The following is a 13,405-nucleotide window of genomic DNA, read 5'->3' as shown; positions in this document are numbered from 1 at the left end:
CAATCCTCAGTTCAAGAAGTACATCTTTGTAATTTGACAGACAGGAGAAAACACAAAGGGAATGCGTGAAGTGATGAGTTGAGAAGCTGTTAAATTGATGGATGAGTGATGTACAAATGGTAATTAATATGTGAAGGCAAGTAGACAGTGTGTCAACCAGCAATAAATAACTGTCAATGGGCAGCCAATGGAGAGAAAGAGAGACATGTGAATGAGAGGAGTGTGAATGTGAGCCGTGGGGGCTGTAATAATTACTTTGTACATTGGGCTTGGATGAGGTGTGGGTAAGTGTGTTTGTGTCACAGAGACATGACCTCTACAGGTTTAAGGTCATGTGCGCAGTGAAACAGGAGTGATGAATCATCTGATGCCCAACATGTAACAGTACCTGTGTGCACCTGTGTGTATTCTTGTGTGAATAACAGCATCCACACACACATGGCACCGATGTTTTTGGAAATTAAGTGCCTGATTATCTGCTTATCTAGTGGACTTAATTTAGAATTGATTTCAGTATTTTCTTTGATAATCACATTTACTTTACCACACACAATTATACTTTATATATGTTCTCTTGTACATAAAGCTGTTAATTGACTCTGATCCAACACTGAAATTACATGCAAAGCACTTTATACATATTGTGTAGGTTTTGTTTTGAGAATAAATTGCCATATATGTACATTTACTTTTGTCATTTGAATATCTATGAATATTAATTTAGCCTTAAACTAATGGTGTTTGTGTGACCATATGTAGACACACATACACAGGTCAATATGGCTCAACGTCAGTAGTGGACACTAATGGACTTAATCTGACCTTCCACCTTTGACCTCTCACCCTAGTGCCATCTGACCTATGCCACCTGTCACAGGAGAGAGAAGGGATCAAAGACACTGGAGCATGAGTGATCATGGAATGACATGTCAGAGAGCTTAAGGGATTGCTGTGGAAAATTAAAGAGGATGGAAAAAATGTATAAGACTGATGAGAGGGCTTGTATTTAAAAATGAAAGACAGACTGCAGCTACTGTAACAATATATGAGAATCGGTGGCTTGGAAATCAATTAGGCTGGCCAGGCAGCAGATGCTTCTGTCATTTGAGCTTAATTACAACAGCATGACAGGTAACATTAATTATCCTCACCCCTTTGTCAAAATACAGCCACTCATACATTAATAGGAAAGTCTTTGGTACTTAATTATATGTCTCAATTAATAACTGCTTGTAGAAACAGTGACTCTTATTCTCTCCCACTTTGTCTAAGTTACTTATCAAAGGGTAATTTAGAAAAAGCAAATTAATTTGAGCACATAAAGGCATCTAATTATTCATATTAACCTAAGAATGTAGCACTAGAGTGTTAGATACACAGGATACATGTAGATAAATCATAAGTCGCCAGTTTTTTTATTTTCTTTATTTTAAATACACTGACTTAATCCCCGGAAGGAAATTAGTGGTACACTCCAATTAGTCGAATAAATCATGCATATATTTTTGTGTGCAGGCCCCAAACACACAAACACACACACAGGGGGCCTGTACGCATGCAGGGGGAGTTAGAGTGGTGTGCCCAAATGAGCAGCTTGTGAGGGCCTTGCTTAAGGGCACCTCGGCAGTGCTCCGGAGGTGAGCTGACACCTCCCACTGTCAGCTCACACTCAGGATGTTTTTTTGGGCGGGAGCAGGAATCAAACGGCCGATCTTGGAACATTGGACAACCTGCTCTACCGCCCGCTCTACCACTGAGCCACACCAAATTATTAGAAAAAAGACAAACTGTACAAAACATGTATATTTTAACCTTTAATAATGCATCAAAGGAACAAAGTGAAAAAAGGAACATGATTAGTAAAGTGCAGAATGCAAATCAGCAAACGTAATGTCATTAAAAATTATTTTCTTGCTCTAACATTTAAACTTAATCTACTGAAATGCTTAATAAAGTTATCCACAAAAATTCACTTGCACACTTACTGTAGGAACACACTGTGACCTCAGACCAGCCAGCAATTATCTGTTCCTTTGTGGTAAATTATAGGAATTTTCTTTAATAAGTTAAAGAAATCAAAACTAAAACAATAAACGACAAAGATTTATTAGACATATATCAAAGGATGACTGTATCGGAAAACTTAATGGATAAGTCTGCTGAAATTGGACAACATGATCAATACTCATGAGCATTAGAGGCCCTCCAAAAACTGGAGAACGGAGAACCAGGATTTCCATTTTAAGTCAGTGATGGATAATCCTACCATTAATAACTAAGCTTATAATACATGTGGAGCAGACATTCAGTCTTCCTGCTCCAATCTAATAATTGCTAAAAGTGGATAAGAAAGTGAACTATTACTGAATAACTTTACTAATTACTGAATAAGTAATCAAGTTAAGTGATCCAGGAAAACACTCCCACGGTAAGTTTGATTAATTAGATGTAATGTTTACAGGAAGACTACCGTACATTTGTATGTACTATAGAGTTGACTACTCCTGAAATGTCATTTATTTTTAAAAAAAAGCTAAATATATGCAATTTATAAACTATTTGGCCATATGGAAAGTACACGATGGTCTTATGGTTTAGTCCTATGGAACACGCATTCAGGTTTTATGGTTTAGTGATGTAGAACGTGTATCCTAACTTCCTGGTTATTTGTGCATAGTGCTTATGCTTTATGGGCGACTTCTTGAGTTTTTATAGCATGGCTGCTCATGATATAAGTAAGCAAGTAAATCCATCGACTTATTTTAATTGTGGAATAAAGCAAAACGAAGACACAATATTTGAAAACTAACAAACCATCACCGAATGACAAAAAAAAAAATACAAAATGTAAGACAAGACAAACACACGCTTAGACAAACGCACACATGCACAGATACCTACGTGCAGGATGATGAATGAGAGATGCACGCCTTTATTAGCCCCAGTAGTATTCTCAGCAAAAACAAACACTCCCAGTCTGATGAAAAAATTGTGATTTACCTGCTATCTGTGTGTGTGTGTGTGTGTGTGTGTGTTGTGTGTGTGTGGGTGTGTGCGTATTGTGTGTGTGTGTGTGTGTGTGTGTGTGTGTGTGTGTGTGGGTGTGTGCGTATTGTGTGTGTGTGTGGGTGTGCTTGCATGTGACTGGCACACAATAGGAAATAGGGATAGTGTGTCTTCCTATACTCATTTGTGCCTGACATTTAGCATGGAAGAGGAGCAGCAGTACAATTTTTTTTGGAATGAAATTGAATATAGAGAAAGGATAAAGATTAGTGGGGAAAACATAGAGAGAAGAAAAACAGAATATGTGGAAGAAGAGTACTTTGTCCCCCTCGTTGGTCTCACCCAAATGCCAGATGACATTTTGAACAATTACCCAGAGCCATTACCTCCATCTGAACCTGGCCAATTGAGAAAAGACAGTCCTACAAGTGACTCACTAAGTGTGACTGTGTATGCATGTGGAGGTGTGTGTCAGAATGAATGAAGGAGCTCAGGGCAGGGAGCAATGTAAGACAAAGAGGAAATACAAAACCAGAATTGTTTTATTTGTAGTAGTGAAAGATTGGCAATGGCTCAGCGGTAGAGCTGATCAATCGGCGGATTGACTCCCGCCCCTGCCCAGCCACCCGGAGTTTGAGTTGACAATAGGAGATGTCGGCTCATATCCCGGCCACTGCATAGGCGCCCTTGAGCAAGGCGCCGTACCCCTTACAAGCTGCTCAATTGGGGCGCACCCCAAAAGTGCTGCCCGTCACTCTGCCTCCCCATGTACTGTTTGATGTTGTGTGAACTAATTACATACTTAACAGCCCCTTGTGTGCTGTGGTAAAGTTTCAGGAGCCTGTACACACACTGTAATTAACACATAAAAATGTACATCAGAGTGAAAAAGTAATATCCTCATCCGGGGATCAATGAAGTATTCTTGCTTTTGCCATTTTGACTATCAAATGGCAAATGCCATTCAGCTCACTTGGTGATGAACTGGACAACATGGAAAATTCAAGAACCCATGCCATTTTTTATCGGCTCTGTTCTCTCTACGGTGAGCAATTTGAACCTGAAATTAAACTTCTGATATGCTGGGCACACTGTTCATTCACCATACTGTAGATAAATAACCTCTTTAAAACCATGCTATTTATTAAGCAATTGTTGTCATCAAAGCGGTGTGATCTGTGACATGAGACAGCACAGAAACATGAGCATCTATGAAACGTAATAAGACAGACTGAGACCACAGCTGGTGTGGTTGAGCTGGGCATGACAGCATGCAGGCACTTCAAGTGAATGACATCAAAGACTCATCGTCTGGACAGGCCTAGTGTGTAATTCACACCCAGATATTTTTCATATTGGACAGCCAGAGGAGCAGTGAAACCAGAGCTGAGACATAAGTGGTGGTGGAAGGTGGGGTCACCATTCCTATGCTCTAGCATACTTATGGCCAGGAAAGGTCAAGAGATTAGTCTTGGTAGTTTACATTTATTAGTGACAAGAGCATGTAGGTTTCCTTTCTGTGAAACCATGTCTCATGCAGCTGTAAGCTACTTATAATAACAGATTTTAAGGATATTATGAGTGCATCGGAACATGCTTTTAAGCAACACAGACAGTGTGGTTCAGTAAAATATTCAGTTAAGAGAATAAAACCCATGTTCAACACATAGTACATCATGGAATCTATGATTTATAGTAAGAAATGTGATGCATGCAGTCCTCCCTACACAGCCCGTTTTTTACATCCTTCTCAGTAACAACACTAATGACACTCCACCAGAATCTAGCAACTAATCACATCCCCCAAAAGAAACAAACTCCACAAACAGGATGTTCTTCAGGGAATAAAGCATGGGTAAGAAGGGTGTTTGTCCAATGAGGATTCTCAAGGGATTAAGGCTCACCACTCAAGAGTCCTATCAGGCACAGTTTTCTGAACTAGCTAGCCCGAGGGAGTTGTGTGTCCAACCGTCTACTGAGAATATTAAACTGCAAAACTATCATAAGTTATCAAAATGCAATCTCTTCAGAGCATGCACACAATAAAATTATATGTATTACTGTGATCTCACACCTCAGTGTGTCTAGATGCATGAATTGAATTGATTGCATTGATTGACAGAATTTAAAAAGTTTATATTTGTGTAAAACTGGCATACTGTACAACGTAGCATCACTGCAAAGCTTATATACTATTTATACTTGACAGAAAAATTGGTGGGATATCGGAGTGGAAGAGAAGCTCAGAGGAGAGAATAGGAGAACACCTGCTGTTTGACTTTCACAGAAAGGGCAGAAAAAACATGTATTAATTCATCCATTCGCTTCTCCATGTTTTGATAGTCACCTATCCTTTAATGGGTGTGGGAGGTTTAATATTGTTGTCTATTATCTGCTACCTTCTATCATTGGTGATATTGGAAATTAAAAATTGGTGACAATATCAAAAAATGTTAAGAGTCTACAAAGAAGACATAAAAGATGGAGCATTTTATTCTTTGAATAACACTGACAAATAGATGCACAAAGATATGTGAAAATTACCATGTTCCACATTTCATTAAAGCTACGTCAAAATGCTCAAAACTCACTCTTTTCCCAAGTAGAGTAAAAGTAGAGTAGAAAGAACATGTTTCCCCCCAGAAGGGATTTGCTATGATCTGAGTTTTACTTGCATAGAATCCCAGTTGAGGAAAGGTCATGAAAATCAAAGCGTTTATCCAGTGGGAGTGTTACTGTACTTTAGTGTTTCTCATGGTGATCTGTTTATAAGATGACAACAATACAGAAAAACGCTAACGGTCTATATAAGGATTCATCATAATGAATCAATATTGCATCTGCCCATTGGAAGTTTTCATTATTTCACTTTAGTTTCTTATAAAGTGGTCTTAAAGTTAATTATAGTTCCTTATGATCATAAACCATTATGCTCCCTAATAATGAAAGTTACATTTACTGATGCTTTGTGGGATGTCCAGCATGAGCCATTACTCTCTAAACTTTCCAATTATTTTACTGCTTTTTTCTGTCCAAGCAGAAATTACTACTCGACAAAGTGCTTGAAAATAACTCGTCGACAAAAAATATTAAGCTTTCTTACTGTGAAAAAAGTAAGACATGTTCATTGGGGTTAATCCAGATGTCAAGAATCAGATATATATCCAAAAAAATTGTATATCCATTCAGCGTATAGGTTTCTAAATGCATTAAAAATCATCTTTATATCTGTAGAACCATGGTGATGTCCCAGGCCTGTTTATTTCAGACAACAGCATGTTATTTTGTTTACAGCATCCATAGATGAAATGGTAGTGGGAAAAGGTGTCTGTTGGGAATGTTAAAAATTCTGCCTCAATGGAAGATGATGATGACAAGGCAAAATGCAATGGATCTGGGAAGCTTATTAATTTGAAGTCAGGTAAGGTTGCAAATCATTTTTGGCAAAAGATTTAAGGCAGCCTGTTTTTGATATACCAAACGTGAAAGGTTAAAACTCAAGTTAGCGTATTGCCTTTTTCCAGTACTCATTCAAATCTAAAATTACTTGTATCATTTGTAAACATAGTAGAGACAAAGGAATCATGAAGGCTTTTCTGTTCTCATCGGGAAAAAAGTAATAAAACTGACATTAAAAAGAAAAAAATACATTGAAAAATATATAATTTATAGCTATTTTAAAAATGCGTACAATGATTACTTAAGATGATTTTCACATACATCATGATTACATGGTTCATGTCTGTTTTCATTAGTCTTACTGATCCATTTGTGTCCCTCATCACAATGGGAGTAGCTTTGGTGTGGTGCTATTATTCTGTAATTTTGAGTGTGTTCAAGGTGTTTATATGCTATGTTTCAAACCATATGTTTTTGTATTTATATTAAATAAGAGCCTCAAGAACTTACCATCACAGCGGCATCCTCAAAGGAGGGTTCAGTCTCTGTTGGCTGCAGACCGAGGGCTGAGTCGCTGCTGCTTCTCACCAGCAGGGGGGTGTCTGTTGAAAACACAGCAGCACAAAGATCTCAGGTGGACAACGAGCTTTGGGAATTTTCTTTCCAGGGTTAAATACTTATACCTAAATTTAATAACAAAATGATGTGGGTTTTTTACATATGGTAATGATACAAAATTAAGATAAGTCACCATATTATGTAGCAACCCTATTGCATGAAGCATTTCACTACAGTATTTTACAGTGTGCTTTATGAAGAAGCACTCATGAGCATATTCATTTAGTATGTCTATATACAATATTTTCCGCACTATAAGGCGCACCTAAAAGTCTTCAATTTTCTAAAAAACCAACAGTGTGCCTTATAATCCATTGGGCCTTATTTGCGAAAAAAGTTTTGAAATAGGCCATTCATTAAAGGTGCACCTTATAATCAGATGCACCTTATAATCCAGTGTGCCTTATATATGAAAAAGGTGTAAAATAGGCCATTCATTGAAGGTGAGCCTCAGTCCAGTGCGCCTTATAGTGCGGAAAATACTCTGCACTAGAAAAGCAGTGCAGATGTTTACTGTAGATGATGATGATGAAGAACTGAGCACTTTTGCCTTCCAGTTTCCCCTTTTAAAGCTAATATTTGGATGCATAACACAGTGATACTGCTCCCTGTCAGGTGTTCAATGGGATAAAAATTATAAAATTGAATATTGTAAAATGGAAATATGGCAGTAGAAAAAGGTTGCATATCTCTTCTGGACGCATACAACATACTGTAAATGAATTCATACACATTCACACCCAAAAAGAATCCAGGTGATGTTTTAAAAATGCTACTGCTTCCTTGATGGAGTCACAGTTCAATATAATTCATCTCTAAAAATAATCTTCCAGATGACAAGACACAGATCCTCACCTTCACCACAGAAAGTTTCCTTTATGATCATCCTGGTGTCAGAGACAAAGAGAGATGACTGCTATACAGTACTCTTGTGATTTTCCATTATTGTTGGAATGTGCTTGTGATAAATAACGATTTTTTGAAGGCAAATTGAACACAATATTCAATGCAGTAAACTAGTGAGATACATGACAACATAATACTGGTCATAAATTACAAATGTTTGTATGTAAATGCTAATCTGTCTGCATAACCATCTCTTGGGGCAGCGGCAGATTTTAAAGAGATAATAGATTCACTTTTTAAGCATGTATTACGGTAAGTATGCAACTGAATAGGAGATAAAGTTAACACAGTTCAATTTCTTTTTCCTTTTTTAACAGAGCTTTTCAGGTTTTATGAATCATCAAAAGAATGTGTCTGAAAGCCAATTAGGAGAAGATTGTCAAACAAATGTAATTGCAAAAAAAAAAAAAGGCCTCTCAAATGTCGTCTATGTAGAGCTCATTTCATCTTGTTATGCCTTTGTACCTCGTTATTGGTTCGGTCTCTTCTCTACCTCAGTATCTTTTAACATTCATCAAATTTCACACTTAACTGGGTCAGTAGTTTCATCTACAATCCGATGTTAGTTCATATCTCTGGCATTATTATTTTTCATCTCACAGTGGTGAATTGTTCACGAGTGATCTGGAATTGAAATCTGGAATATTACAGTCCTTGGATCCAGATCAGATTTTCATGAAACAAGAGCTTTTGGGGATAATATTGTGTATTTTTTGTCCAACCACTGTAGACAATATTCATGAAAGAGAAAGCAATACTTTAATTTTCGCTATTTCCCAATGGTACTGGTATTATTTGAATCACCACCAAAATCAAATGGATAATTCCTTGAGCCATATCCTATCTCTCTGAAAAATAAAAATAAAACCCTGTGAACAGATAAACCAATGGCAGCAAAAATATAACCTTTTGGCAGAAGTGCAAAAGGTTGTAACAGTGATGTGAGCCTTGCGGATAGAACTAATATGGAAACAGTGAGAAAGAAAGCATTAACCTAAAATATTCAGTATGTAAATGAAGCCAAAGGGTTTCATTAATATTTCTAATAATCTGAACCCATCAGCCAGCATAGTCTTAGACATTGATATGTGTATCCATATATGTTGATTAGATGCTACAGCAGCATCGTAAGAGCTCATTTTGAATGTTGTTTTCGGAGATGTGAGTGTGCACTAACGTGTTCATTAGGTCTATAAGGAGAAGACCTAAAGCCTAAGTGTATAGAAAGTAAATGCATGATCTGTTCCCGCAATGTCCCTTTACTGAACATACTGGTCCTCATGCAGCAAAATGGCCAATAAGTGGCTGTTTTGCAAATCTGTGTGAGCATGTAGGTAACATATGATAGTGTCTCCCTCTTCACATCTCATCAGCCCTCTGCATAAAATCATCATTTAACAGAGACTGATGGATGATGCACACTAACCTAAGCTGCTACTGGAGCTTGAAGAAATAGTGAAATGGAGAGAAAAGTCAACACTGCAGAAAGCTCGGAAAATAAATAACATTTGATTTGGGATTATTATCATGATATGTGTGGGACTCTGGCAATTCTCGCATTTAGAGTCTGGAGCATAGGGCACATCAGTCCCAATAGACTTTAAGAGCATAGGCACATTAGCCTGAATAGTCCCACTGGGAATAAAATTAGAAAGGTGGTGGTGAGGTTGGAGGAAACCTCTAAATGAGTGGACTACTCAGAACACATGCCAAATGATATTTGGAGGGTCATATATTGATTGTCACAGAATGGACCCTTGGTGCTCTTAAGACTGGCTGGCTAGGGGGTATGAATTTCATGAACCCTTCAAATCAATTTATCTCTTCAAACAAAGGCAAAGAAAGAGGGATATATTGGGAACGACAAAAGACTGAAACCTAAAGATGAGAAACACACGGGGTAGTCTCTTTCTACACACTATAAAGAGACTACCCCAGGAGAAGACAAGCTAGCTGCAAGGAAAATCACACAAAAAAACAACAAAAAATTAAACAGAAAAAAATGTTAAGACAGGAATTCTCTACTCCTATGTTTTGCTTCACTAAAACATCTTCCCATCTTTCCCAGTCTGAAGCTCTGCTGTCCAGAACACAAATCCAGAGACGCTGTTGCGAAAATGTGTAAGGCAATGGATATAGAGTGTATAGTGTTAAACACATTACTTGCATTCTGTAAAAAAATTACATTAAAGAGAAAGGAGAACTGAGAGCGAGAGAGAGAGAGAGAGAGAGAGAGAGAGAGAGAGAGAGCGGGAGAGCGAGAGAATGAGAGAGCGAGAGAACGAGAGAGCGAGCGAGAGAGAGAGAGAGAGAGAGAGAGAGAGAGAGAGAGCAGAACAATGAGAGGAAAAAACAATGAACAAGAGAGAGAAAAAGAAACAAAGAAAAAGAAACAGCTAATTTGAGCCAAAGGTAAAACAGTACAGTAGATGTTGCCTAAGTCTGGCCTTCTCCCACTGACAATGATGGTTTCCAGAGTTCCGTTACCTCTAATCTACCATGACAGTCTCACATGGTTACTAATCTCCACTGACAGGCGACCAAACTGAAACAGACTAAATAACCTGTCTTGAAAGTGTCTGGATCACAGAACTAAAGACCCCTTGTGACAAAAGAAGGTCCCACAAGCTGAAGTCTCTTCTCACTGGTACAGTATTGTAATATTACAATAGCAACCTACTCTTCAATCCTGTCAGTTCTGCAGCTCAACATGCTGCTGAACATCCTCCAAGCCACTGAGGAATTTATATGATGTCATCAAAAATCACATGAACAGAAAATAATGAAAGACACAAGGCAACTTACAGTGGACTGAAAAACATTATCATACCTCACTTCATTTGACATATTAGTGGCATTTTGAAAACAACACGGATACATAATTTTAAAAGGCCAAGTGCTCAAATGGACTGATGGTAAATACTGTACAACAAAGCAGATAAAGTATAACTATAATTCACACCTAAAGGAAGTGCACTCCATGATTAGCTAAGTGGAAGCAGGAGGAAATGCTAAGTAATGCATGCATATTGGCCAACTGTGCTGCACATAGTCCACCACCAATATGACTTGTTATGTTAAGAAGGAATGAAATTTGGATGAGTTGCCTTGACAGCTTTCTCCCCTCTTTCACACACGTCTACAGTATCTCTACTGAACCACCACTTGATTTGACATAAGACAGGAAAGGGAGAAAGGATATTCAGATAGGTCCTCACAGGTAACAATACGCAGACACAAACATCAGGAGTTCGTTCTGCTGTCTGACATCACACATTCACTTCCTTTCCTCTCTTTCTTCTGCATCTCTACATCTGAATCTCTTGCATCCACTTCTCATTTTGCATCTAAGAAACACTGCTGCCAACATTCCAAGTGTCATCTTGTTTTCATCACTCTCCTCCATAAACTACTCTTCACACCCTGACTTTCATTTACAGTAAAATTCAAAGTCAACATCAATGCTATTGTCTGCAAACAAATGTGCCTTAGTTCTGGGAATAAAAATGTAATGTCAGCAATAAGTCATTGTGCAATGCCAAACGTATATTTTTTTTTGTCTTGTATTTTCATTCCTGATTTAATTTACAAATGAAATGTTTTAGCAATCTATTCAGACTCCACATCTATCCGTTACTAACATGGCCTTAAAGTCAACCTCCACATCAGATTTCAGCTACATTGAACCTGTTTCTCACTTAACATTAGCTTCAACACTGACACTTTGCCCTGACCTCTAGGTTAGACCTAGAGGTCAGGTTAAAAAAGGTTAAAAAAGGTTAAAAAGGTTAAAAAAATCCCCATGGGACTACTTTTACTTTTTAAGTCTGATAAGTCATTTCAAACAGAATTTAGACCATTCCTCCCTCAACCTTAGGAATTCGATGTATAGATTTTAATTTATGTATTTCTTCACCTGCCTCCAAAGTGGATACTGCAAGGAAACAAAACTTCGGACACAGTAACAGGATTTATAATGCTGATCAATTAAATTATTTCAGGACTTTTATTTTTTTGACAATTTCCAAATATTGTTTCTAAAATATAAAGGAACAGGTGACTGGGGTCTGTGTCTGAGTTTACCATGCAAACTTGGTACAGAAATATCATATACTTAAGGTCTGTTCTGATGAGAAGTTGTACATGCAGGAATATTGCAAAAAAGGGTGCTAAAATCCCAGAGTTTACACCTTTCTGAAGATCTGCTGCTGGCATTGTGTTATGCCTGTGTGAACCTGGGTCCGAGCAATTTTTTGTCTGTTGTGACTGGCCAGACATGATGTATTTATTGACCCACAATGCACCACCTGTTATTTAGACTCTCAGAGTAGGCCAAGGACAGAGTGATAGCCAGATTTATAAGCAAATGGACTTATCATGATGATGCTTTAACTTAGAGAAAGTTTTGACTCAATGACAAGTGAAAGCCTTACGTATGTTAATATAATTGCTCTTCATAAGAGATGAGAGTTCTAACAAGTAATATAAGTTAGATGCTCTGCAAAGAAAATTCAAATATACATAGAAATGAAGATGAGCTACCACATCATTGTTTAACTGACACAAAATCTCACACCATAGATCTGAATTATCCAAGTCGAAATTGCCACATTTCACAATTGGCACTGGACACTACAAACATATATAAGAATATAAATAAATTACAAATAACTCACTGGACTTGAGGGCTGAAGAAGTGACTTCAATCTCCCCTCCTGTGATTGGCTGGAAGACTGAAAGCTCAGACTGATAGAGGTCTGGGCTTGGGGTTTGGCTTGTGTTAGCCACACCCCTCTGCTGGGCTTCCTGCTCCTCATACACTGCCATCAGCTAAAAAAAACATACAGAAAGTGGAGTTATTTATTTTTCATTTCTTCTTTTCATCAGCAAAAAGTACAGTATATGATTAAGCAGAAGCAGCAGAAATCATGCATGAAGACTTTCTATCACTGCAGTAAGTCCCCCCAAGGTTTTTATTTGTCTTTATATTCTTTCTCCATTAATCTTGACAGGCAAACCATTATCTGATTCTTCCTTTCCTTTCGGCTTTTCCCTTCAGGGGTCGCCACAGCGAATCAATTACCTCCATCAAACCCTGTCTTCTGCATCCTCTTCTCTCACACCAACTACCTTCATGTCCTCTTTCACTACATCCTCTTTGGTCTTCCTCTAGGCCTCCTGACTGGCAGTTCAAAACTCAGCATCCTTCTACCAATACATTCACTATCTCTCCTCTGGACATGTCCAAACCATCTCAGTCTTGCCTCTCTGACTTAATCTCCAAAACCTCTAACATGTGATGTCCCTCTGATGTACTCATTCCTGATCCTATCCATCCTGGTCACTCCCAGAGAGAACCTAAGCATCTTCATCTCTGCTTCCTCCAGCTCCGTCTCCTGTCTTTTTCTCAGTGACACTGTCTCTAGACCAAACAACATTGGTGGTCTCACCACAGTTTTGTACACCTTTCCTTTCC

General features: G+C 38.1%; 1 protein-coding gene across 5 annotated transcripts in view; it reads right to left on the bottom strand.

Moving 5' to 3' along the window:
* The window catches only part of pard3bb (par-3 family cell polarity regulator beta b), a 187,273-nt gene that overhangs the window by 139,472 nt on the left and 34,396 nt on the right, over positions 1 to 13,405 (bottom strand). For all 5 annotated transcript variants that reach the window (XM_068328667.1, XM_068328663.1, XM_068328665.1 and 2 more), the window contains 2 exons: positions 12,606 to 12,759; positions 6,916 to 7,007 (listed from right to left, as the gene is read on the bottom strand). In XM_068328667.1, the coding sequence (XP_068184768.1) occupies positions 6,916 to 7,007; positions 12,606 to 12,759 (246 nt within the window). The remainder of the gene's footprint in view (positions 1 to 6,915; positions 7,008 to 12,605; positions 12,760 to 13,405) is intronic.

The sequence above is a fragment of the Antennarius striatus genome, chromosome 12 (genome assembly GCF_040054535.1).
Source record: "Antennarius striatus isolate MH-2024 chromosome 12, ASM4005453v1, whole genome shotgun sequence".
Lineage (NCBI taxonomy): Eukaryota > Metazoa > Chordata > Actinopteri > Lophiiformes > Antennariidae > Antennarius > Antennarius striatus.
The sequence above is the reverse complement of the archived record's forward strand: the minus strand, read 5'-3'. Positions and strand labels throughout refer to the sequence as shown.